Raw genomic sequence first — 27722 nt, forward strand, 5'->3', positions numbered from 1 at the left:
AGATGCTGGCTCTGCTACTTGACCCACAGTGTGATGGATTCTGGTCATATCACTTCACCTCCCCGAACCCCATCTGTAAAGGGCTTTGCATCATCCCTAGACTGCAGGGCTGCTGTGGAAATACAACAAGCAAGACCCCTCATTGCATGATATGGGGAAACAGCCTTACCACAGCACATGAGATTAATGTAGACGGGACACGGATCAATCTTTACATTCTCTGCAGATATCTATTTATTGTAATGCATATTCGAAAAGGACATAACTAGCACACAGAACTCACGGTGTCGGGGATAATGGTTGCTGTGTTGGTTGAGGTAAATGATCCAGGGGTGCTGGGGTGGATCTGCCACCCCTCTCTCAACAAATGACTTCCAACTTTGGGTGCCAGAGCATCTCCCGCCCCCCACCATCACATTCGCCCCCATTGGCTAAACTTAGTCACATGACCACACCTAGTTGCAAGGGAGGCTGGGAAATTCAGCCTTTTCTCTGCCCAGCTATGTGCCCAGGTGGGGGTTGTGTTACTAAAAGAACAAAGGAAGAATCAATACTGGGTACAAATTTGCAATCTCTGCCCACATATGTACCAGCGTACAAGCTTCCCGCTAAAAGATATTTGTGTAAATAAAAAAAGATGTTTTAAAGCAGACAGGATGTGCCAGCCATTTTGCAGCCATGTTGGAAAGACCAAGGGAATCACAGAGATGTCGATGAACAGTCCTGATGTCTTTGCGCCTCTGAACTGACCCTGGAACCGCCTCTCTCTGACTTCTTGATATTTGAGGAAGCTAAATCCTTTAAGCCACTTGAGGACAGGTATTCTTTTAGCCGCAGCCAGAAGAATTCCCACTGATTGCAGCTGGTTTCATGGGTAAGAGAGTGGGCTCTGGAGCCAGACTGCCGGGGTGTGCAAAGTCGGGCTCAATCAAGGGAGCCCGACCCAGGCTCAGTCCAGTCACACACATGCCTGCTGTGTGGCTTGGGGGAAGTCACTTTCCCTCTCTGAGCCTTCAGTCAAATCCTCTAAAAACATGGCCGCCACTTGTGTTTTGTTTTATTTCGAACACAGTTTCAGAGGTTTGAGGGAATCCAGCCTCTCAGTCCACGGCACACTCTCGATATTTGTGGCACGAGGCCCCTCTTCTGTTGTACCTGTTTCTTTAGTCTCTTTACCTCCATTTCTCACTCCCGTCCCTCCCAGCACGACCACTCCGATGTGTTTATCCTGTGTAGCTCTTCATTCGTTCATGTTCTTGCAAAATGTTTTGTCATTGTGTGTATTCTAATTTACATAATGGCATTTACATAGTGGAGATATAGTCTAGATCTCCTGGTTTTTTAAAAATCACAACTGCTTTAGGAGATTCATTTATACAATTATATTTGCTCCTAAAAGCAGCACAGTGCTCCACGGCACATGCCCACCACACCTCACCTTCCCCTTCACTAGCGGTCACGTCCATGTGGCTACCAACTTGCCACCACGGAGAATGCTGCAGTGAGTACTGTCGCCTGTGTCCCCTCGTGGTCCCGCGCCAGAATCCCCGTAGCATTTGCATTCAGGTGCAAAACTGCTGAGTTACAGGGTATGTGCACATTGAATCTGACCAAATATTTGCAGAACACCCTCAAGAAACATGGACCCAGGCCCCCCTCTCTGTAGCAGTACACAGGCCCAACAGCCCCCCCCCCGTTCCTGCCGACACTTGGCATTATCCAGCTTTCTCATTGTTTCTTATTGTTTCCATTTGCATTTCTCTGGGCATTAGTGATTTGAAGCATCTCTTCAAGTGCTTTAAAACAAGGTTTAATTATAGCACCTATTCCATAAGAGTGTTTTGAGAGGTGTAGGCCATGTATGCAAAGTGTTTAACTCTGCTTAGCACATAGTAAATGCTCAATAAATGCCATTTTTAAAGTACTATGGTTTGACTTAGTTAATTTCCAGTTATTATTATTATTAAAATACTTGGCACATAGTAGACGCTCAATAAGTGTATTCCCTTTGCCTTCCCTGCCAGGCTTCGGACACCCCCGCCCCCACTCCTCCACCTTGCGGGGGTCCGTCTCCGGCCCCTCTCCCCAGCCTCACCTGCGTTCTCTTCACTCTCCCAGTTGAGGTCCTTCTGGGTCTCCTTCTGGCCAAAGAGATTCTTCAGGATGGCGATGGCGATGGGCAGCATCATGGTGGTGGAGGCGGTGTTGCTCAGCCACATAGACAGGAAGGACGTGGTCACCATCATCCCGAGGATGAGCCTGGGAATGGAGAGAGTGAGAGGCGGATCTGGAACTGGGGCGCCGGAGGTCCTCTGGCCTGAGTTTGCCTCCCGTGAGGCATCTGGCTTATTCAGTTTTACGGATGGGCCCCCATCACAGGGTATGGCTGCCGTGGCTTGGCACCCAGACTCTCCACCACCTCACCCCAAAGAGCCCTCCCAGTCCCCTCTTCCCCTCCCCCTCCCACTCGGACCCGGAGCCGCTGCTCAGGCCGTGCCGGACTCCTCACTGGCTCGCGCACAGGTCCTCATTCACCCCCTGCCGCCCTTCCTCGGCTCGACCCCGCCCACTACCAGGAACTGAAGTTTCGTGATCTTTTTCTTTACATTCAAGGTTTAACCTCCCTGCCATTTGTCTAGATTTGTAGTCTGAAGTCAGCTCGAAGTGGATCTTTTTTCAAAGGCTCGGCTAATTATTTCAGCCCCCACCACGTATCGAAACATCCTTCCCTTCCCCACTGATTCAGATCTCTCCTAGCGTATTTACTCAGTGCGTTCCCGTCTATTTCCGAACTGGTGCCATCGAGTTCTCCGCGGAAATTTAAAATATGTTCGCCAGCAGCCCCATCCTTTCCTCAAGGTCAAATGTAAGGCGCCTCCACGGGGTCGCCCCCTGCCTGTCACGTGGGCTCCTGTGGCAGGTGTGTCCTTTGGGTATCAAAGCCTGCTGTAGACGGAGTCTCTTCCCAGGACTTACGATTGCTCCCTGAGCAAACACAGCTCCCGAGCCTAGCAGAGTGCTGGGCCCAGAGCAGTTGCTAAAAACCCACAAGGTATCCACAACCTTCTTCTCCCTCATCCCTGCACCCACCTCCACTGCGATCGCCATCACAAGGAAGCTCTCAAAGTCTGCCCATCTCCCCTGCCCCCACCCTCGTCCCAGCTGTCAGTGTGTCTTGTCTGGACACCCAGAGCAGTCCCCTGACTGGGCTGCACCCAGCGTCTCTCTGCTCTTCTGCTCACCACGTGGCAGCAAAGAGGAGTTGTTGTTTTTTTTTTGTTTTTTTTTTTTAAATGCAGACCTCCTCCTGCCACTCCCCAGTTTAGAACTCCCGGGACAGAGTTCCACACCCAGGGCACGGCCACGGGTATCTTTCAGGATGGAAAGGGAGGGGAGACTACATCTGTATTTTGCTAACATCTAATGGAAATGGTTTCCTGCTGTGACAAACATGGTCCATAAAGATCAGAGGCATCAGAAGTGTCTGGGGCGTGGTCACCAAGTATTGTCAGATCACAGGTATTTTCATATCGCATTGCTGTGTCATAGGTGCGGACACCTGGACAGACCATTGACCCTCCAAACCGTCCCAGAGCCGCAGTTGTTGTGAGGCCGGTTGCTGGAGCTTATCATTTACTGGAGACGGGCGCAGGTGGTGCTACGCCATGGCTTTGTGGGTTTTAAAAAATTATTTGGATGACTGCATTCTGCTGTAATTATTGTGGTTGTTGTTTTAAAGTCCATGTACTGTGCTTCATGATTTTAAAACATTATTCCAGGCCCTGGCTGATGTGGCTCAGTTGGTTGGGCGTCTTCCAGCAAACTGAAAGGTTGTGGGTTCGATTCCCTGTCAGGGCACAGGCCTGGGTTGCAGGTTCAGTCCCTGATCGGGGTGCATGATCAATGTTTCTCTCTCATATTAATGTTTTTCTCCCTCTCTTTCTCCCTCCCTTCCCCTCTCTCTGGAATCGATAAAAGGGGGAAAAAAATAAAAACATTCCAGGAAGGAATCCTTAAGATTCACCAAATTGAAGAAAAATGAAAAAGAAAAAACAAGAAAGTTCAACAATGACCCTATTTAAGAGGTCATTCATTCCTCTTAGAATAGAAGTTCAAATCCCAGCCAGGACCCTGAGGCCCTGCAGGAATGGACTGCACCTCCTGTCTCTCTAAGGCCGTTTCCACCCACTCCCCACCCACCCCATCACTTGGCTGGTCAACAGCAAACCAGGGTGATAATGGCGGCCGGTATTTGCCGTGCAGGTCTAGGCTGTCCTGTTGCCATTTTACAGACAGAGAAAGTCATTTCCCAGAACAGGGAAGGTGGCCTTCAGTCCTGAGCGGTCATACTGCGAAATGGCCCCTCCTATAACGACTGGACACAAATCCCTGAGGGTGGGGGCTGAGCAGCAGCATTTCAACCCATGTCCCAGGGATTCTTACACACTCAAGAGACTCCCCACCACCCCAAGGGCCTGGCAGCGTGTCTGGCGCACAGAGCGGGCTCATTAGACATGTGAGGAACAATGAAGAGCGTGGAAGGCGGGACACAATGAGTTGGTTGGCCTGGGTGAGCACCAAGCCAGAGCGAATTTGGGCTCCAGGAGATGGGACCCCTCTGCCCCCCACCTTGGTTGGGGCCGGACCCGTTACCTGGCCTTACCAGGCCGGCTGGACCCCAACGAGCATCAGGATCTTGAGGGCGATTCTCCGGTGCAGGTTCCACTCCTCGATGGCGGTGGCCATGATCAGACCGCTGAGGAAGAGGAAGTTGGTGTCCAGAAAGTACTGGGGGCAGACCACGCTGGACCGCAGGACGCCCAGGAGGGGGAAGAGGGTGATGGGCAGCAGGGCCGTCACCGAGAGGGGCAGGGCCTCCGTGCACCAGTACACCGCCATGAGCAGGATGACAAACAGACAGCGGCCTTCCTGCAGGAAGGAGGGGAGATGCGGGCTCAGGAGGGTCAGCAGAGTGCAGGGTGGTGGAGGGAGGAGAGGCCCACGGGGAGGCAGGAGACAGGCCAGGTGTCCACAGCTTTGACCTCAAGCAGGTGGCGTCACCTCGCTGAGCCTCATGCTGCTTGACTACAAAAGAGGGAAGCTCTATCTGCCCGGTGTACAGGACCATTTGAGGATGATATGACATACCCCATCGTCTTAGTAGGAGACCCTGAGACAATCATGAGACCGAAAACAGGTTATTTAGTAGGGGATCCCAGAAAGTTCTAGAAGGGAAACTGTTGGTCACTGAGGTCAGTCCTGATGGGGACCCTGGGAGACGTTGTAGCTGATGCCTCAGAAGCTGAGCCATTTATCTGCCGATTCCCTGGCCATCACTAGCTTCAGGCTGCACCCGGGAGCATCCGCTGCCCTGCCCTTCCGGCCTCCCCCGAGTGCAGCTGGAGAGCCACACGCCGAGCATCTCAGCGGCAGCGAGCAGCTATTGGTGTGTGCGGAGCGGTGCCAGTGGGGACGTGGAGGGAGCACCAGGAGCAACTGCCACATCTACCCCCGGCATGCAGCACGAGGCCTGATACTTGGTGCACACTCCATAAATAGTAACAATAGCAACGAGTACTTTACGGTGCCTGGCTGGCGGGAATAAAAACGGCATAGCTCTGCTATGGAAAACTGTATGGCGGCTCCTCAAAAACTTAAATTAGAATTACCGCATGGCCCAGCATTTCCACTGCTGGGGATCCACCCCAGGGAACTGAAAGCAGGATCTCAAAGAGGATTTGAACACCCGGCCACACAGGTGGCAGCGGCCTTGTGCACAGACGCTAAAACATGGAAGCAACCCAGTGTCCATTGACAGATGAACAGGAAAAAAGGTAACACACACCCTGTGGAATATTATTCAGCCCCTAAAAAGGAGGGATGCTCTGACGCACGGGACAACAGGGATGAACCTTGAAGACGGTGTGCTCACTTGAGTGAACCAAGCCAGTCACAGAAAGAGGAAGATTGCACACTTCTTGAGGTGCCCAGAGCCGTCAGACTCAGGGAGACAGAAAGCAGATGACGGCAGAGGGCAGAGTCCCGAGGTCTCCAGACCCTGTTCCTTTGAATTTTAACTCCTGGAGTTCAAAGGTTGGGGAAGGTGTCTGACTGGACAGGCCCCCTTTCTGGGTCATCTCGGAGTCAGCACTTGGCCTCCTGGCCACTTTGCTCTGTCCAGAGGTTCGGCTTCAAGAAGGGGGCCCAGGGTGGGTGGAGTCCTGGCTGCAGGTGAGACATCTCCCACCCCCACAGCCCCGGACTGTCCCCTTGGCCAGGAGAAGCTGGTGTGACTCAGCGGAAACCTCCAGGGGCGGGGAAGGCTGCAGGGGGCTGTGCCCGAGAAGACAGGAGCCAGAAAAGCAAGAACCCTAGTCCTAATTTTATTCCATTTTTTATTTTATTTTTTATTTTTATTCTATTTTTTATCCTCACCTGAGGACATGCTTATTGATCTTAGAGATGGGGTGGGAGGGAGAGAGAGAAGAAGAGAAACATCAGTATGGGAGAGAAACATGGATCGGTTGCCTCTCATATGCGCTCCGCCCAGGGACCAAACCCCCATTCCGGGCATGCGTCCCTTTGGTTTACGGGACGACGCTCCAACCAGCTGAGTCCGGTCCTAATTTTAAAGCCTGACCCCGGATGCCAGATGTGGGGAGAGCCTGATGTGGGTGGGGTGCAGTGGTGGCTGAAATGGAAGGGAAAAGAGTGCCAAAGACATTCCTAGAGCTGAGCTGCCCGCATGCAGTAGCTTCCGGCCGCAGGGGGCCATTTAAGTTTCAATTCATTCCAGTTAAATGAAATTTAGAATTCCGGATTCTCAGTCACACGAGCTACAGTTCAGGTGCTCAGCAGCCACGTGAGACTCGTGGCTACCGTTCTGGATAGAGGGTCTGCGGCACTTCCACCGCCACAGAAAGTTCTGTCGGAGAGAGCTGCCCTAGAGAATTCAGACCTCAGGGCGTGGAAGCCCGGGCATAACGGTTTTGCTGCTGAGTTTTTGTGGCAAGTCACTGAGCCTTCTGAGCCTGTGTCAGTTCGTCTGCAAAGCGGGTGTAATCATCTGGGGTGCATGTGCATCACCGGGGATCCCCCTGAAATCCTTTCTTCAATTTTTCTGATGTTTCATGGAGAAATACCTGCTCAGCAGCTTGTCCAACATCCTAACACAACTATTCAGTATTTATTCTTCACTTTTTATTTGTCATCCCCTTTCTTCTTGTTTCTCACACGGTCTCGTTGTGGTTCCCTTGTTGTGGTTCCCATGCTGACCATTCAGCGCCAGATTGGGGACACTCTGTTACAAGCAAGCGTGGGGGAGGGGCCGGCGGGGGCGGGGCCAGCAGGTGTCTCAGCAACCGCGCTGCTCGTGCTCTCAGAGTCCTGGGTCGCCATCGCAACCCTGAAATGTGTCTCTGCTCCGAGCATTAGGCAAGCTGTGGAGACTCAGTGCGGAGGCCCAAGAATGTCACAGTTGGTGTCTCTTTTAGCCTTTATGTCTCTTTGATGGACAAGAGAGAAGATTAGAACAATTCCAACCATTTGGCTGATCATCATCCATCCCCTCTCTCCCACCCGACTTCCAATACCCTGTGTCTCACTGGGGGCCTTCCAGCCCCCTCCTCCGGCTCTTCTGAACTCCGTCCCGTCCCTTGTGTCTCAGCGCCTGCCCCTTCCCCCTGCGTGCTCCCCAGGCTTTGCCAGGATGAGGAAGAGCTCCTAGAGCCGGAGAACACTTCCGGAGAAGTCTGCGTCCTGTCTGGGAGCTAGAGAGGCCTGCACGGCTGGCTCTTGCTTTCCTTCTGCCCTTCGGTTCAAATCCCAGTGTCCTTGTTGCCTCCTCTTGACACACCGGGCATGGGGCTGTGGTCTGCCCTTCTCTTCAAAGATGACGTTCTCAGTGTCGCAGGTTCGATTCCCAGTCAGGGCACATGCCTGGGTTGCAGGCCACGGCTCCCAGCAACCACACATTAATGTTTCTCTCTCTCTCTCTCTCTAAAAATGAATAAATAAAATCTTAAAAAAAGATGACGTTCTCTTCTCCCTTTGTTACTTTTGGCAGCTGTTTACAGACTGCTTCAGAAAGGTGGATGGTTTCTACCAACTTAAACCAGAAGTCCTTCCACCTGGTAGTACCGTACTTCCTCTCACTGATCTGCATTTCCTAGCCTTGCTGTGGCAGACATGCACAGTAGAAACAGCATGGGCTTTGGAATCAGCCAGCCTCCCACACTCTGGCTGTGTGATCCTGGGCCGGTTACTTCATGCGCTCAGCCTCGGTTCCCTACCTGCTGCAGGCACACGGTAACAGCACCTACCTTGGAAAGTGTTCTATTTAACATAAGAGAACCACTGACCCAGGGATGGACACACGGGAATGCTCAATACACATGGAGCTATTGGTGCGTTGGATACATTATTAATAACCACGTGTTCATGTTACTTTATGATTAACAATTCAAGTTCAGTTTCTTAAAGTTGGGCTTCAAAAACACTTTTCTTAAATCTTAAAATAAAATCTTAAAATGTGACAGCCAGAATGGATCTGAAATCACTTGAACATTCTCAACAGGGAGTGGTTTTGTGCTACTGAAGTCCCTGCAGGGCCCAGGACGGCCTCACAATGGAGAGTTATTCATCCCCAGTAATGTCAGTGACATTGAGAAATCCCCGTCTAATCTAACCCTTCTCAGTACAGTGGTCGCCCAGAGAAGGAAAGTGGCTTGCCTGAGGTCACACAGCAAGTCAGAGGTAAGGACTGGTCTTACCTTATTTCCATGAAAAGACTACTGTGCCCTGAGCTTTATTGGGGCTGAGGCTAGGGTGAGGCTGACGCACAACCCTGACGGCGAGCCCAACTTGAACTTTGCCCCGTGGGTGCCTCACCTGGTTTACCCTAGTCCTGGCCCTGGGCGGGAGCAAGAAAGGGAGGTCCCCACAGCCCCTGAGCAGCCCCATTCATGCCAACCCAACGCAGGCAACTCTTACTGGAAGGCTGACAATCCCCACCCCCATCGCCCCTACCAAAGAAATCCCAGCTCTCAGTTGTAGCCAATCCATTACCACAGGGATTAAAGTCTTCGGGCCAGAAACACAGGCGGGGAGGGGAGGGAAGAGAATGCCAGGTCAGGCGGTTAATTTTCGAGCTGGGGGATGACTTCCAGGCAGACACAGGCGGCTTTTTCCCCATTGCCCCAAGCTGGCCCTGCCGGCTCACTCAGGACAGAAAGGGCGTGGGTCTGTTCTCGGAGCCCTGATGGGGAAACTTTACTCACCATCTTCCCCCGCCCGCTCGCTGCGTTCCCTCCCTCCCCCCTCCTCCCAGCTCCCTGGCATTTTTGCCAGGGCACTGGGCTGTGCCCAGGCTTGTGGCAGCCACCAGTGACTCCCTGCCAGGCCCTTTGGGGAGCAGGACTGGGGCCAGCTGCCACTAGAGGCCTGTTCCCAGCAGTGTCCAGGGGGCCCGGATGGCGGGAAGCCCTGAACTTTGAACTCTAGCAAGGCAGAAGCCACTCCTTAAACCTCTCTGCCTCCCCTGCCCTCCCCCTGCCCAGGGATGGTGTCACACAGCACTCAGAGCTTCTGGAGTCACCCGGGGCTTGAAGCATGTGGCTCGACCACCCATTACTGGGCGGGGACCTTGGGCAGATGGCTTCCCTGCTCAGAGCCTCAGCTTGCTCACAGATAATCGGGGAGTGATGACATCACAAAGTCACCACGGGGGTACAGCCCCCAGGAAGATGGCCAGCGCCAGAGAAGCAGGAGCTGTTGCAACCAGCGGACAGAGAGCCAGGAGGTGGGGGCCGAAATCCAGACCCGATGCCACGAAGCAGAGGCGCCTAGGAGTTAGTGCCCTTGGCAGCCAGCACCAGGGTGCCTGCGTTCCAACCCTGACTCTCTCGCCTCCCAGAGCAAGTGACTTAATTCTGTGCCTCCATTTCCTCATCTGTAAAATGGGGGTGATGCCAAGAATTTTCAACCCCATAGAGCTGTTGCGAGGATGAAATAAGTCAGTGCAGGTGACGTGCCGGGAGCGGTGCACCGCGGAGTAAGTGACGCACACTTTAAACGTCACGTACAGCTGCTGGGCTCTGGCACTCCGAGCGCGCCTTGCTGTCTTTGCATGAGAACTTTCACCCCCGAGACCCATAAGGCACTCGGGTCGGCCACGTGGGATGATGGCGATGAGTCCAGTGGCACACGGACATGGACCCCAAAGGAACGAGAGTCTGGGACATGCACACTGGAGACCCAGGCAAAGGACTCAGCCTGGCGAGACGAGACAACGGCAGAGAACCCCCGTCGTTGCGGAGGCCACGAGGCAACTGGGCCCAAGGCCTCCACCTGAACAAAGGGAGTTCAGTGAGGCCGGCTGAGGCTCGGGTGACAGGCTGCCTGGAGTCACACAGTCCTGGGCACAAAGCCGTCGACCACACTCACAAGCTGCAAGCTTTGGACTGACAGGTGTCCCTTCTGAGCCTCCGTGTCCCCACCCCTAAATCAGGATGCACACTGTGCCTTCCTGAGGGAGCTGAGAGGGCCATCACAGGGAGTGTGGCCCTTCTTTGAAAGCCCTGTGATTCTGGGAGCACTGCCCGCTCCCCACCCGCCCGCACTCTCTGAGGGCAAACTCCCTCCTTGCCCCAGAGCAGTGCCACTGGTTGAGATGGCTGCAGGCATCGAGCACTCACTATGCACCGGGCATGGTTCCTGTGGGTTCCTTGTTAACTCCCCGGCCCCCGCAGCCCCACAAGGCAGCTACAGCTGCTGTCCCCAGTGTACTATGGCTCCATGATGACCGGGGCTTGGAGAGCTTGAGGGACGTTCCCAAGGCCACGCTGCTCCGATATGAATGATAACTGAGAATGAAAAAGCTACCATTTATTGGGGGTGTACACTGACCAGGCATCAAGCCACGCCTTTGACATGCATCAGCTCACCTACTCCTCACACGACCCTGTTTAGAAAGGAGAAACTGAGGCACAGCGAGGTCCAGCAGCTCCTTCGTCCGCATGCACTTCTAGCCAGAGATGAAGCTGTGATTCCCACCATGTGGTCTAAGCCCAGGGCCCTAGTCCCAGTCATGGGCCCTAGTGCAGAGCTCAGTGATGAGGAGGCCAGTGATGGGAACAGCCAGCATTTACTGAGCACTTACTACGTGCAGGTGCCGGGCTAAGCCCTGGACACGCAGTGTGACTCTTTGCACACCCTGGTAGGTTCTAGCAAAGGAAATGAAAGGGCAGACACTCCACAGAAAAGCACTTCGCAGGCCCTTCCACGTCCCCTCTGGGTCTTGAAGATAAGCAGAGCCAGCTTGACGGCGCTCGCTCAGGAGGAGGAGACTGGGGGATGGAGGGGTACGCCAGAAACGAGCGCAGGGTGACTTGGAGGAAAATAAATGAGGCCACCCAGAAATCTGGCCTAATTTCCAGCCAGGGCTCCCCCCTACCCTCAAATCACTCTGAGAACACAGTTAGAGGCCGCCTGCCTGCATTTGGGCCCGAGACTCAAGGGGGCAAAGAGGAGAAAGCAGAGAGGGCAACTTGCCCCAGGAAACCTTCAAGGCCAGCCTCCCCTGCACCCCCCACCTCCCCGCCTCCAGCCTGGAGTGTGTCAGTCCCCCGGACTCATCAGCAGAGGATGTACAAGTTCAAGTGCAACTTCACGTTCTTGGAGCCGTTCATTAAAAGTGTTCCTGGGTGGCTCCCATGCCACAGCCACCCAGGCCTCCCTAATCATTCCTGAGGCAGGTCAGTGGGTGGCGGGGGTGGGAGCCCCCCTGGACCTGGGAGCCCCCAGCAGCCTGGCTCAGCCCCAGGCAGACAGAACTTGGTGTTCCGAGGAAGAGGCCCCTCCCTGAGTGACCTTGGGGTGTTCCTTCCCATTTCTGGGCCTCAGTTCCCAGCAGGGATTTCACAGCCCCACTCAGGGCCCCTCCACCTCCCCTGCTCCCAAGAGCCTCTCCCACAGCCGTGGGGGCCTTTCCCTGGTTGAAGCAGAATCCAGCCTCAAGGCATCGGGGTGGAGTCTGCCTTTGAATCCCAGCTAGGTTCCTGAACTTCTCCGACCTGTGATCGGAGGGCCAGAGGCAAGCCCCAAGCTCCTGGAGGGGCTCGGAATAAGTTGGACGTTTCTCGAACACCTGCCCACGCCCACCTCAGGGCCTTTGCACTTGTAAGGTGCTCTTCCTTTGTGCATGCTCAGGGCTCCCTCTGTGAGCTGTGCAGGTGAAATGCCATCCCCTCGAAGCATTGGTTCGAAGGTCCCCTTCCCATGGAACCTTCCTGACTCTAAAATGGCACCACCCCACCTCTGACTCACCTCCCCGCTTCTCTGGTTGTATTGTCCATGCCAGTCACCACGACCCGACACACCACTAGGTCTCATTTATCTGTGCGCTTGTTCTTAATGGCTCCCCCTGGAACGTCAGCTCCGTAAGTACAAGGACTCGAGACTACTTGGTTCACGGCCGTGTCTCCCAAGAATAGTAAATGGAGTGTCCTAATACTTTCGGGCTGACCGTATTAACCACTTGTGGCCAGTGCCCAGTGCGAACACTGAAGAAATATCCATTTAGACTCCGTGTTGATGCTGGGAACATTTATTAAGCACCTGCCCGGGGCCAGGTGCTGGGAGTACAGTGGTGAACACGATGGACAAGGTTCCTATGACTTTGCTGTCTGAAGGGTCCTTCACTGCTCACAGAGCGCTTGGCTTCCCTGGCCCCTCGCCACAGCCCCCCAGGGGGGCAGGCCCGTGAGACAGATGAGGAAACCGAGGCTGGCGAGGGGGGTGCTTTGTTCCCACTCACTGGGCAAGGGCTTGCTTGGCCAAGCCAGGATCCATCCTGGGCCGGCTAAGGCCACATCCTGGGTGCCCACCACTCTGTCTCACTTCTCTCAGACACTGGGGGCTGCCCTGCCCAGCATTTTCAATTCTCTGCTGTTTACCATCATTCCTCGCCCCCCAACCCCGGCCCCGAGGGCCCTGGGAGCCGACAAGGCTGGTGACTGACAGGGAGCAGGCCCCTGCTGCTGACGCCTGACCCGTGGAGTTCTTCACCCCATCCCTACGAGGTGGGTCCTGTCCATGTCCTCATATTATCGAGGAGGAAGCTGAGGCACAGAGAGGTGAAGTAACTTGCCCAAGGTCACACAGCCAGGAAGTGGAAGAGCAAGACTGGCGTCCAGGAAGTCTGGTCCTAGAGCTCACATGCTCAGAACGCTGCCCCCTCCTCCTCAGGTCATTCGGAGCAGACCCCTCTTCTGGGACTCCAGCAGAAGGAGATCAGAAGCAGAGAATGGAGCCAGATCTTCCAGGCTGATGACCAGTTTAGCGGGGATGAGACAGTCGTCTCAGAACAGGGCTCCAACTCCCTTACCCCGCCCCTCCCCCCCAAACAAGAGGTGGGGCCTGGGCTAATGGCAGGGGACGGCTTCAGCCCCCTGCCAGGCTCCCTCTGGCCCGGATGCCCCCTGATCTTAGCAGACCACATTCCCAAAACTTGCTTCTCAGCAAACTGCCTACACTTCGTTTCTGGGGAGACTGCTGTGAAACGCCTCACTTTGTCACTTTCCCAGCCCCTTCCAGAGCAGTCCAGAGGGCAACAGAAAGGGGCGGGAAATGGTTACAAGGAGCAGGAAGAATGTTCTTCCCGCTCTCCCTCACCCCCAGGCCTCCAGAGCCAGCTCGCCATGAGGGAAAGGTGTTAGTGAGTCCATGTGACAGCGGGGGGACAATCGGGGCTGTGGGTGGCAGCGAACAACGGCTTCTCTTGTTCCTTCTCCCAAGCAAGGGACGGGCGCTGCTCCCTCCCACTGTGAGCCCAGAGGGCAGAGGGGACGGTCGGCCCTGGCCAGTGGAGCCCGAAGTCGGTCTCTGAGTCCAGCTGGGAGGCCAGGGGTGCTGCTTGTCTTGCCGGGAACGCCCTCCATTTCCAAATCGTGGCCACTCTGTGAGGCCTTCGGCCAGGCTGTGTGCTCACGGGCAGCCAGCTCCCTGACCCTCCCTGGGCCTTGGTCTCCCAGACAGAAAAGGCCTGGCCCGGAGCCTCACCGGGGGACCAACAGGACGAACGCATGCAGGACAGGGCTTCTCACACGGGGTCCCACTGACGTCTGGGGCCTGAGGATTCTCTGTGGGGCCAGCCTGTGTGTTGTAGGGTGTTTAGCAGCAAACTTGGCCTCTGCCCACCAGACACCAGTAGAACCTCTTCCCCCTGCCAACTGCGACAATCAAAAGTGTCTCCAGACTTTGACAGATGTCCCCCAGGGAGCAACATGCTTCAGAGCCACTGATTTCCAGCATGTCCCACGGTAGGTGGGTTGTCCGTGGAGGAAGGCGGCCAACATTGGTTCAGCCCTTTACAAGCATCATCAATTATGTCATACCCATTTACAGATGAGGAAACTGAGGCACAGAGAGGTTAAGGGACTGGCCCAAGGTCACACAGCATCTTAAAAAGCCAGGATTTGAACCCAAGCAGCCAAACCCACGCTCCCTGCTATCATGCTTAACCACCCATGTTGGTTCCTATCTTCAGCGAGCTGTCCGAGACTTCCAGCGTCAGAACGACATGTCTGTCCCCTGAGAAGCCTTCCTGGCTGTCCCCCACCCCAGCCAGCCTCCACTGAACCGTGGACTGCGGGTTTTCAACCAGGCAGACGTGGGCTCGAACGGCAGCCCCACCATGCGCTCAGTGGCTGTGAGGTGCGAGGCAGGGCGGCTTCACCTCTTTGCGTCTCAGCCTCCTCACCTGCAAAATGGGTCCATCCCCTTGTGTCACTCAGAACGGTGGGCAGCACAAACTCTGGAGCTAGAGCACCGGCGTTTAAATCCCAGCTCTGCCACTTTTAGGGCTGGGAGCTTGCACAAGTCACTAACCACTCTGTGCCTCAGTTTCCCCATCTGTGAATATGGATAATAACAGCGCTTGCCCCACGGAGCGTAAGGGAGCTAGCCAGCAAACCTTAGGTGCGTTGAACATGCCCGACACTCCCTAAGGGCTAGAGAGGCGTCCACTGGCTCTTAGGAGGCCTCTCGGGGGACAGAGGAGAGGGCACGGATAAGACCTGTGGCCCGGGACATCAACAAACTTGAATTCACTTCCTGCAGCCTCCCAGGGACCAATGCATTCCTGCAGGAGAGCTCAATACTGTTGAAATCAAATTCCTTTTTTAGCCGGGACTGCCGATGAAGACGCCCGTGGGAGAACCGAGCAAAAGGGACTGGGTGGGGGAAGCAGTGGGCTGGTTGGCAGGGGCCTGCTGGCCTCCCCAGCCCTTTTCCAATGTCTTTCACCAGCGGGGACCACTGTTCTGTGCATCAGCACCCCCAAGCCCTCTGGCGCAGGTTCGTTCCCATCGGCTGCCCTTCCCCCTGTGAATTTCAGGGACAAACAGAGCCAAGAGCCTGGTGTCCCTATTTTGCGGATGATAGCACAGCCGCAGTTTTTTCCTGAGCACCTACTTTGCACCAGGCGCTTTCAAGTCTTCCCAGCTGGTGGGTTTCATGATGCCCACTTTGCGGATGAGGAAACCGAGGCTGGGGGAGGGCAGGGACTTGCCAGGAGGTCGTGTGGCCTTGTGTGTCTCCTCCCTTGAGGGATCTCAGCTGGAGCGAGCGCTTCGGGCACACGTACGTGACTCGTTCCAGGCCCCCGGCCAGGTCGAGCCTGTCTAGGGTGCTGACTTCGAGTCTTCAGTGTCTGGGGGAGGGGGTGTCAGAACATGCTACTCATCAGTCCAGAGGGCACTGTCCTGCGGAGTCGGGTCAGGAAACACAATCCCGGTTCCTGCCGCGTCACGGGAATCACACACACGGGCCTGTTTACACACCTGGCAGGAGCTCTGAGACCGTGGAAAGTTGGCAGGGCCTCAGAGGAGCCCTTCCGAAGCCAGTGGGGTGACGGGTCAAACCCAGTGGGGGGAGAGAGCATCGAGGGGGCACCAGGGAGGGTTCTGGGACCACCCGGCTGCAGGAGGCTGCGGGAGTCCCTCTGCACCGCCCCCCCATCCCCCAGGGCCTCAGTCTTCCCAGCTGAGAGACGAAAGAGCTGCAAACACCAGTTCCAGCTCAAATCTTTCACGAATTGGCCGCAGTCTGGGGTTCTAGAAAGTGCAGGTCTTCTGAAATCAGGGCTCCCTGCGTTCAAGTTCAAATTCGTTCATTCACCTATTTCCTGAATGCCAACTATGTGTCACACGCTGTCCTAGGTACTGGGGATGCTGCAGGGAACAAGGCAGACACAGGCCCTGCCTTGAAGTCACTCACAGCCCAGCGGGGAGGCAGATGATGGGCAAATAATGATCATTTCAGTTTGGCATGAACACCACGAAGGAAGTAAAACCAGGAGGCTGTTTTAGAGAGAGTTTTGTGGGCCAGTGTTCTCACAGATGACGAGAAGGATCCAGCCGTGGGAGACCAGGGGTAACACCATTCCAGGCAGACAGGAAGAGCAAAGGCCCGAGGCAGGAACGAGCTCGGCAGGTCAGAGGAACTGAAAGAACCCAAGCCATTCTCTTACAGTTGTTTGACAGGCCAGAAGCCTGAAATCGTTCTCTCCAGGTGAAAGGCAGGGTGCCCTCGGGGTTGGCTCCTTCTGGAGGCTCTAGAGGAGACCCGTGCCTCGCCTTGCAGCTTCTAGAAGCCGCCCACATTCCTTGGCTGTGGGCCCGCCTCACATTCCCTTCTGGCTTTGACCTTCAGGCCTCGCATTAGTACAGACCGTGTGATTACGGTGGACCACCCAGGTGGTCAGAATCACCTCCGCATCCGAGGTTCCTCACCTTGATCACCTGTGCAAGGTCCCTTGTTCCAGGTCAGGTGACATGCACCCACCCAGTAGGACACGGCATCTCTGGTGGGCCGCTGTTCGGTCAACCCCTTGCCAAGAGGTTTCCTTCACTTGTCAGACATTACCAAGTGGCACAGTGGAAAGGAGGTCACCTAGGTATCCCCCTCGTTTTGCAGACAAGGAAACCCAGAAACGAGGCGGACAGCCAGCCCCATGAATCTCCAAACAAGGCACAGAGATATGAGGTCCGGCACAAAGAGTGCCCCCTTTTTATTACAACATCATAAGCATGTGATTCTGTAACATAACAGTATCACACTCAAGCACAGCCTATGACATTTTAGATGAAGTGTGAAAATTTAAACTATGAATTATTACACTCATATTATTACCCCACCAACCACACTCAAACAGGCCTTGCTTCTGCTGGACCCAGCTGCGTAGATTTGGGCTGTGAGTCCAATATTTCTTGCAGCAAAAGGGGCCAAGGGTGGAAGGCTTTGGACCATTCACAGGACAGTCAAGACCGTCCACCTTACTCCCTTTCTGCTTCCTTGTTCCATTTCCCTCCAAAACACAGTCTCAGTCTGGTACTAGCTTGTCTTGAACACCTCTCTGGTTCACGCCCCTCCCTTTGTATCAGAGAAAGGGCAGGTCTCCGGCCCCCAGCCTCAAGCAGGCTGCAGGTGGCTGTGCGCAGCCAGAATTAACCAGCACTGGGTATTTATTTCCGTATTGCTAGTTTCCTTCTATTAATTGTTCATGATCCTGATTTTCCTTACACGGTACTGACATAGAACTTTTTTCTAAGCCATTGTGTTTATGTATTTTTAAGAAGTGGGGACAGTAAAGAATTAACACAAAACCTGAGTAAAACATAGGAAAGTGTACGGAATTAAGTGGTAAGAGGATCTGGCCAGAATGTCGCGGGTGGCATTTGGATGATGAAAACAAAATCAGACTCCATGCTATTTTGGGGGTGCATGTGGGCAAAGTCCCTGTCCTAGCTCTCTGGGGTTCAAGGAGATGACACAGGTTAAAAGCACTAGGCAGTGTCTGGCCAGGGGAGATGTTTGGTCCACAAGGCTGGGCTTATTCATTTTGGGGGGACGGGAGGAGACCCATATTAGGGTTCACAGGGCTCTCAGAACCCTGGCTACCCTGTCTGCCAAAACCCAGGACCCAGAGAAGAGAAGATATCAAACTAATATTTAGTAGCTGTGTGAGCTCGGGAACATTACCTAACTTCTCTGTGCTTCACTTCTGTTATCTGTAAAAATGAGGGTGATTATTATTCCTGCTTCTCATGGCGTAGGTGAAAGGTAAATGACCTAAAACATGAAAGGCATCTAAAGTAACATAAGATAAATGGGGAAATGAGAAGTTGTTATTATGAAAAACTCCCACTAATGTTTGGCACTCCACCGGACAATTTCTGCACCTTCTCTTAGTAGCTCTTTGCGGGGGATAAATCCTCCCCACGTCACAAATGAGGAAACCGAGGCTCACAAATGTGAGGTCGCCAAGTCAGGCTCCCCTGCCTCATCGTTTCAGAGCCACAACTCAAACCCATGTCTTTCCAACTGAAACCCACACTGTTCCCATCACTTAACTTCTCGGAGTCTCAGTTTCCTCATCTGCAGAATGGGAGAGTTAGAACTTACATTGAACATCGAATAAAAATGCAAGAAGTTACGGTGCAGGCATAATATATGGCTTCACTGGGCCCAAATAATAAGCAAGGAGGAAGCTCACATTATGACCATGTTCTAGATGAAGAAACCGAGGCCCAGAGAAGTGAAATGACTTGCCCAAGGTCACAGAACAAATAAGTGGAATGAGAATCCAGGTTCTGATCCCAAACACTCAAACCTGAGAACAAAAGGACCATTTTCCTGGTCACCCTTCCCAAATGCCCTCACCCCAAGAATCAGGCAAATGCAAAGAGGCGGGTCTCTGATCTTACAGGTGCACTACCACTCCCTAAGAAGACCCACCCCCCCAGAACAAGTCTGCTGCTCCCCTTGCACCAACTGGGAAAGAGGGCTCTCCCTCGGGTGGGTCCAGCCTGGCACTAGGGTGTGTGGTTTTGCTTGCGGAGTGTGGAAGTTTGGCTTGAGGTGGATTTATACATTTTGCCTCCTGAAGGCCCCTGTGCCACGCACAGCCTGCACAACACTCTATAGCAGGCCTGCCTGGAGCACCCCCAAACTCCTCCTCCTCAGAACATCCTTAGAAAGAGTGACGGGGGGGCACCCACTGTCAGAACTTGCCAGAGGGTCAGTGCGGCTAAATTAGCTTGCAGTGGGTGGAAGACGGAAAAGGGGGCAAGCCTTCTCTGCCAACACACGGGGCTGGCGCTCATTCGCAAGCCTGCTTTGCTAGTCTCGTCTGTCCCCACTAGCTGCCCGAGGCCAGTCCCCCCAGCAGCATCGTGACTTCCCAAGTCTCCAGCATTCTTTGTAGCAAGAGCCGGATCCCCAGTGGCGCTGGAAATTGCAACCACTGCATTCCAGAAGTGCACCCCACTCCTTCTCATCCCCGCTGACAGCGTTCCCCGGCCAGGAGGACAAATGTGAGATTGTTCCTCCCCCCCACTCATCTGCCCTTCAGATTAACCCCAGCCTTCCCAGAGACCAGCTCACCTGTCCCCATGGGGCAGGTGCATGAGAGCCAACCCATTCCACTGATCAGACTCCTAGGACCTCAGAGCCACAGTGGCGTGGAAAACCAGGACCCAAGCAGGGGCCAAGGGCAAATGCCCAAGCACCGCAAACCTCTTTCCTGACCTGATATCTGCAGTTTTGCAAAAGTTTTGGGGAACCCATATGTACAATACAACTTGCATTGGTGCTTCCAGAATTTCTGGGTGAGAGAGGCTTAGAAGTGGCAATTTGGTGTTGGGGGTGGGGGCGGGCACCGAGGACCCTGGCCTTGAAGCTACATTTGCACAGTCAGCATACTGTCAAACCAATAGACTTTGGAAGAGTTATCGCAGGGTTGAAAGCGACTGAGATTACACAGATTGTTCGGAAGCTGTGTTTGCCTAAACAGCCCACTCTGTTTGTTTTAAATGTATGTCACGGATCAATACAAACAGCAGTGTTCCCTGTTCAACGTTCTCTCGGGACGCTTTTATTCACATCGTGCATTAGGTTGAGAAACATGTCAGTTATTACTATCTAAAAAATACATATGGCCCTGGCTGGCGTAGCTCAGTGGATTGAGCTCGGGCTGCGAACCAAAGGGTCGCAGGTTCGATTCCCAGTCAGGGCATATGCCTGGGTTTTGGGCCAGGTCCCCCCAGTGGGGGCCACGCAAGAGGCAACCACACATTGATGTTTCTCTCGCTCTCTTTCTCCCTCCCTTCCCATCTCTAAAAATAAATAAATAAAATCTTAAAAAAAATAAAATATATATATGGAGGAGGGGCTTCCAGGATGCTGATGGAAGGAGGCCAAGATCTCCCAAGAAGCCAGACCTCCCTCCTTACAGGTTTGTCAGCCACGTAAAGAGGCAGTGACATCTAAGGCCACCAGAGGGTCCCCACCAGGGATCTGTCGGGAACCGGGAGAGGTTTTCATTCGTTTATAATGAAGGGGAGAGTATAAAGTGCAATGGTTAGAAGCCCAGACCTGCATCTGGCCTCATACAGGCTGTGTGACCTTGGGCAAGTCACCCAACCTTGCTGTGCTTCCATTGGCTCACCTGCTCAACAGGGAAGCCAATGGCAGCTGCCCCTCTGGCTCTGCGGACATCACAGAGCGCAATGCCTGTGAAGCGCTCAGCACGGTGCCCGGATGCAGTGAGAGTGAAGCATCCAATGAAACACCTTGCTCATCAGGCTACCACCATCGCAGGGGGTCACAGGTACCCCTGCTACCTGTGCACGCCGGGGTTCACAGGGGATCAGATCCACTGTGCAGCTCATGAAGCCTCACACCCCTTTCCCAAACCCCACACTCAACCGTGCGTTTGTAAATCTGCACACTTGTTCTTAAACAGAGCCCCTCGACTACTTTGGACTTCAGGCCCCATAACTCCTGGACCTGCTCCTGGGTTCAAAGATCTTGCTAGAGCGCAAAGCAGATGAAGAAGTTTCCAGAACCCTCTGCTGCAGAGAGAGACCCTGTGTGTCTCATCTCTTCTTCCCCGGAGCTCGGCCGACCCACCCACCCTCCCACCAGGGATGTTGATCACCCCACTTATAGGCAAGGAGACTGAGGGCCTTAAAAGAAAGGAGGTCGGCCCAAGATCCTGAGACCGGCGAGCGGCTTAGGATGGAATGCTTTTTGGAAATGTGACCTAATTCTATTCGCCTTTATTGTTCTTCTGTTCCGTGTCCAGAGAGTCTAGTTGCAAAGTCTAGTTGGATCATTCCACACTAAAAGACTCGCTTGTGTAGTAGCTCTGGATCTCCTGGGCACCTCCTGGTATCACCTCCTCACTCCCTAAGCCCAAGGAGGGTCCCTTCCTCCAGGCAGTCCTCTCTGAACACCTGTCCCAGCTACCCCGGTCTGTGCCGGCAGGTGCTGGGTAGTGCACTAAATTACACCCTCTTGTTACTTTTACTTTTATGAGCATTTAATATCTCACTTAGGGACGGGGAAGCAACTTTCTGGAAGTGGAAGCTTTGGCTTGTGATGCTTAGTGCCTTCCCAGGGTGCCTCAGAGGGACTGGGCACCAGTGAGGCACCTGCCCACGGAGACCTGCACACCATCTCCTTCCCACCCCACAGGCGGTGATTTTCATTCGACACTTGACAGCATCCTGCGGCCTTTGATCTTTGAGACTTTTCTTTGAGAGTCCGCAAACAGCTGAGGCTCTGGATTCTGACAAGCTAGGGACCAAACCTCCACTCAGAGGCTTGCTGTGTGATTCTGGGCAAGTCACTGCACCTCTCTGAGCCTCACTCTGAAAAATGAGGTAAATAATCCTCCCACTGTGAGGGGCACTGGAAAGGTAAAGGGACTAAGATGTCAAGGGACGAAGAAGTATGAATTGGAAGTTACAGAATAGTCATGGGGATGTGGCACAGGGAATATGGCCAATAATATTGTCATAAATGTGTACCTTGTACGGTGTCAGATGGGCACTAGATTTATCGGGGTGATCACTTCATAAGTTACACGAATGTCTAAATCACAGGATTGTACACCTGAAACTAGCATAATATTGTATGTCAACTGTAACCGAAAAATAAAAACATCTTTTAATAAAAGAAAGGATGGGATGATTTGAAGCACGTAAGGCAAAGCTTAGCCCTGTGCCTCGCTCCTAGTGAGCGTTTGTTAAACTTGGCTGCCCCCATCCTGCAAGGCGCCTGCATTAAGATCCATCAGTGCATTATTAGGCACTTACTGCATACCAGGCTCGGTTCTAAGAGACTTGCGTATACAGCCATGTGCCACTTAACGACGGGAGAAAATGCATCTTCAGGCAATCTCATCGCCCTGCAGGCATCACCAAGTGCACGAACACAAACAGAGGCGGTCTAGCCCAGGGGTGCCCAACCTTGGGCTGCAGACCGGTGCCAGTCCGTGCCTGTTAGGAGCTGGGCTACACAGCAGGAAGTGAGCTTGAAAGGAATGCTCTTGAATCATCCCCAAACCAACCTCTACCACCCCGATTCGTGGAAACATTGTCCTCCACGGAATGGGTCCCTGGTGCCAAAAAGGTTGGGGACTGCTGGTCCAGCCTACAGCACGCCCGGGCTGCACGGTCCAACCTACTGCTCCTGGGCTACAAACCCGTGGAGCAGGTTACGGTACCAAACCACGCGAGATTAAATCAAGCACGTGAAGATGTGATGCGATCAAGAGACTGCACACACACGATGTAGGAGACTCCTGCTGCCGTAACATGGCTTACCGCTTACAGCGAACTTTGTTTATGTATGTAGAAATAACAATAAAAATAACAATGAAAAGTATGGTAGAGCATGGACAGAAAAGGGGCCACATCCTATACCCCACGAGCTCAGGGGAGGCCTGCATGGCGGGCCTGACAAACCCAGAGACCGAAAGTAACCTCACAGGATGGTCTGAACATAAAACTTCCTAACGAAACGTTGAGTCAGGGCAGGGAGACTTGTCCGGGGCCCAGAGTGTACCTCCAGGGCGCCTTGTCTGTTGTTTTTTTGCATCTACAATAACAGGTCTTCGGGATGTTGGAGTGACCCCTTTTTACCCAGACTCCTCAGGGCACAGTCTCCCACCGGAGCAGGGGACCCCAGGACCCCTCCTGAGACCCTGTTCCCTGCATGCCATTGCCGTGTGCTGGGAACGTGGGCCGTTCACTATCCCATACGCACCCGTGTAGAAGAAGAGCGGTCTCTCCATCCTCATCCGATCTCAGGGATGCCCCTGCTTTGCTCCCTCCCACCTCCTTAATCCACCACCAGTGAGTTTCACCTGTCACCCCCTAGCCCCTGCCTCACGCCTCCTCCTTTGAGTCTAGTCCATGGAACAAACTGTGAAACTGCCACCCTCCAGCATTTTCTCAGTCCACTGAGGTCTTGCTTCCCGGCAGTTGTCATCAGTTCGGCTCAGAGGGACTCACAGACATTCTCTCCAGGTCTGGACATTTCGTATGTTGACAACGGCAAAGCACAAACCAGCACCACAGGCGTGTGCCGTCGAGTGCCACACGCTGCACATAACCTCACGTTCTGTGCTCTTATAGGACAGGCAGCGCGGTGGGCTTGTTCCCCCACGCATGTCCACAAACGCGGGAGGACGGGCACCAGGTTTATCGGGGTGATCCCTTCATAAGTTACGTCCATGTCTGATCACCGGGTTGTACACCCGAAACTAACATAATGTTGTACGTCAACTGTAATTGAACAATTAAAAAACTTTAATAAAAAGGTTCAATGAGATGAAGTATGTGAGGCAAAGCTCAGCGCTACATGGCCTGGCATACAGTAAGCGCCTAATAATGGCGGGTCTTAATCCAGGCGCCTTGCATGATGGGGGCAGCCAAGTTCAACAGACACTCACTAGGGGCGAGGCACAGGGCTAAGCTTTGCCTCCTGTGCTTCATCTCATTCCATCGTTTCTTCTCTTAAAATGTTTTTATTTTTCGACGACAGTCAACATACAATGTTATATTCATTTCGGGTGTGCAACCCGGTGATTAGACTTACGAAGTGATCACCCCAATACATCTGGCACTCATCTGACCTTGCTCCTAGTAAGTGTTTGTTGAACTTGGCCTTGGTTTCATTGCATCGGGGTGGCCACATGGCACTTGGGCAATGGGAATTTTTCAGCTCCGTTATAATCTCACGGGACACCATTGTGTGTGCCATCAACACATCATGATGCTTCTATGTTGTTGCTCAGTTTATTTTGTCCATCAGAGGCCACATCTAAGTGAGATCATATGGCGTTTTTCTGACTGGCTTGTTTCACTCAGCACGGAACAGACTGACAGCTGTCAGAGGGGTGCGGGGAGGGGGCACTGGATGAAAGACGGTGAAGGGATTCGCCAAAGGACTTGGATGCGTGACCCACAGACACAGGCAGAGGGAAGGCGGGTCGAGGGCAGGGTAGGGGTGGGCAAAGGGGGAAATGGGGACACATGTGATAGTGTCAGCGATGAAAATAAATCAAAAATAAAAAGAGCACCTCGTTATGCTTTCCTGGCACATGACTATTGCCTCATTTAATACTCACTACGACCTTAGGGGCTGGCACTACCATTTCCCCCAGAGAGGTTAAGTGACTTGCCCCAGGTCACACAGCTTGGCCTTCAGTAAGTGTTCACTGCGATCACTGAGGGGCATGGGCCACAAACAGCAGCCAAGCCTGTACGTAGTCAGAGCTCAAAAAGGAGAGGTCATTCCTGAGAAAGCGAGAAGACCCAGAAAGCTGGGTGGCACTCTGGCTCCGAGAAGCAGCTGGGAAAGCGTAGGAACAGTGGGGGCGTTCAGAGCATCAGATGCAGAGGAGAGGGTAGAGGCGGAACTGTTGAAACCTGCCTGGACCAGGACCTCATTGGTCCCCACTCTCATCTCAAGGAGGCGTAGGAAGAGAGGGTCCCGCCGGCCGCGCTGCCCGGGAGGCGGGACTGGGGCTCAGACCCGCGGAGGAGGCGTTACCTTGAGCGGGAGGGCGAAGACCACCGGCAGCAGCGCCAGCGGCGTGACCGCTAGCACCAGCAGCCGCCGCCGGCTCCACAGCTTCTTGGCCACCACCGCCAGCGCCGCCATCTGTGCAGACGCGCGGGAGCGGGCCGGCCCGGGACTGCCGGCTGCCGTACCACGCGCCCCTTTAATAAAGCCTGGGGGCGGGCCGGGGAGGGGACTGCGCTTGGGGACCAGCCATCTCTCCCTACTACTCTCGGAGGAGAAGGGTGGGGCTTGCCCTCCCCACGCCCAGCCCCGGGACGGGGTGAAAGAGGCCAGAAAAGTTCAGAAGAGTTGGGCACAATAACTAGGCACCGGACTCCAGCCCTGACGGCACTTTGGCCTCGGGTTGAAGCCCTGACGACTTTCCAGTTAGGTGACCTGGGGCAACTGGCTTAATCTTTCCTCGTCGCTGTTTATTCACCCGCGAAATGTGCAATGGTGACAGTGTGAGGACTAAAGCACAAGAGTATTAACAGGGTTCAAATCCTGGCTCTGTCTGCCACGGGCTAGCTGCGCGGGCTTGAGCAACCCGTCTCTGAGCCTCAGTTTCCTCCTGCAGAGTGAGAGTGCTGATAGTGATGGTCCCTGGCCCGTGGGGAAGTTGAATCGAGAAAATGCGTTTAAGGGCCTTAGCGCAGTGCCGGTACCGAGCAAGTGGGAAAGATCCTGCATCAATATTGTTATTTTCATTTTCTCCCAGGGTGTGTGAGGCATCTGCAGGTGCGGCCTTGGAGGAGTCCCTTCCTTCCTCTTGGATGAACGCACAGGGCTACAACTGCCGGGTTTTATGGTCGTTTTTAAAAAAAAAGCCAAACTGTCTTTCCAAAGTGCGCACCGCTGTACGGTTCTATCAGGGATCCAGCTTCTCCACATCCTTGCCAGCATTTGGTGTTGTCGGTGGTTTTGTTTTAGCCATTCTGAGAGGGGTGCACAGACACCGCACTGTGGTTTTAATCTGTGTTTTCCTGCGGGCGAACGATGTTGAAGGTCTTCCAGCGCCCCTCTTTGCCATCCGCATGTGCTCTTGGGCGAACGGTCTCCTCCTGTCCTTGACCCATTTTCTATCTGGGCCGTTTTGATAGAGGACTCAAAACTTGGAAAATTTTAGCTTAAGGTAAACAGCCATAAATCTAGCAAGTAATGTGTATGTTAAGCTTTTTGTTTCAGAAACTACAGATAAGGCCCATCTGGTGACTGAGGGGGGAAAAACTGACCTTCTGGAGTGCTGACTCAAGACACCACCTGGAGACATCCCTACTGGGCGACTACCCCTCCCCTTGGAATTTCAAAGACTCTCATTAACTCCTGTTTGCCCTCCCCCCACCCCCTTATAAAAGATCTGGCTGGGAAAGAAAGGGCAAGATGGTTTGTTAGGGTATGAACCCGCCATCTTCTCAGATCGCTGGCCATCTGAATAAAGCGCCTATAAAAGATTCAATCACTGTCATTGCTTATTGGATTTGGTAGTGACAGGCAGCCCGAACGCCGGTGTCTTTTCCGGTTACAGTTTGTCTTCTGCTGTTGCATGCTGAGTGGCACTTTATGTTTTATATATTCTAGGTAGCAGTCCTTTGCCAGAAATCTTGTTTGCAAATATTTTCTCCCGGTCTTTTCATCCTCTTAACAGCCTTTCACAAAGCAAACGTTTGTAATTTCAGTGAAATCAAGTTTCCTTTTCTCTTCTTTTTCTTTCTCTTTCTCTCCTTCCTTCCTTCCTCTCCTTCTCCCTCTCTCTCTCTTTCTTTCTTTATCATGCTTTTGGTATAATACTCTTTGCACAGCCCTGTATCCTGAAGATTTTCTCACCTTTTTTTAGAAGTTTGATAATTAATTATTTTGTTTTATATTTGAGTTGATATGTTTTTACATAAGGTGAGAGACTTAGAGTGAGGGTTTGTTTTTTTTTTTTTTATTTCTCTTTTTTCCTGTCATTGACCAATGGCTACAGCATATTTGTTCAAAAAGTTTTTTTTTTTTACCCCATTGAATTGCTTTTGCACTTCGTCAAAAATTAATCAGGCATATGTGATAGATCTATTTCTGGATTCTTTATTCTATTCCATTGATCTAATTGTCTGTCCCTCTTCCAATAGACCACACAGTCTTGATTATTGTAAAGATATATGATGTCTTTAAATTGAGGAGACTGATTCCTCCCATTTTGTTCTTTAAAAATAATGATTTTAGCTATTGTATTTCCTTTGAACTTTCATGTAAATCCTTAGAATAATCTTGTCTATATCTACAAAAAAATCTTTTTTTTAAGATTTTATTTATTTATTTTTAGAGAGGGAAGGGAGGGAGAAAGAGAGAGAAAGAGAGAAACATCAATGTGTGGTTGCTGGGGACTATGGCCTGCAACCCGGGCATGTGTCCTGACTGGGAATCGAACCTGCGACACTTTGGTTCACAGCCCACGTTCAATCCACTGAGCTATGCCAGCCAGGGCTTACAAAAAAAATCTTGTTGGGATCTTGGTAGTATTACATTAAACTTGTATATCAATTTGGAAAGAATTTACATCTTTTCTATGTTGACTCTTCTAATCTATGAGTGTGGTATGCCCCTCAGTTTATTTAGAATTCTTCAATTTCTTTGATCAGCATTTTTCAGTTTTAGCCTAAAATTCCTATATATTTTGTTAGATTTACATGTGTTTCATTTTTTGAGGAATATAAATTGTTCTACTTTTTCAGTGCACATATGTTCACTGCTAGTATACAAAAATAGAACTGAATTTTGTATGTTTATCTTGTATCAATTTATTGATTACTTCTAGGAGAGGGGTT

General features: G+C 52.8%; 1 protein-coding gene across 1 annotated transcript in view; it reads right to left on the bottom strand.

Moving 5' to 3' along the window:
* SLC13A3 (solute carrier family 13 member 3) overlaps nt 1-25044 on the bottom strand; it is a 60738-nt gene extending 35694 nt beyond the window's left edge. The window contains exons 1-3 of the mRNA XM_028524412.2: nt 24904-25044; nt 4664-4929; nt 2096-2259 (exon numbers count right to left, since the gene is read on the bottom strand). Coding sequence (XP_028380213.1) covers nt 2096-2259; nt 4664-4929; nt 24904-25014 — 541 coding nt within the window. The 5' untranslated portion in view covers nt 25015-25044. The remainder of the gene's footprint in view (nt 1-2095; nt 2260-4663; nt 4930-24903) is intronic.
* Nucleotides 25045-27722: the final 2678 nt, after the last annotated feature.

This window comes from Phyllostomus discolor, chromosome 9 (assembly GCF_004126475.2).
Source record: "Phyllostomus discolor isolate MPI-MPIP mPhyDis1 chromosome 9, mPhyDis1.pri.v3, whole genome shotgun sequence".
Taxonomy (NCBI): Eukaryota; Metazoa; Chordata; class Mammalia; order Chiroptera; family Phyllostomidae; genus Phyllostomus; species Phyllostomus discolor.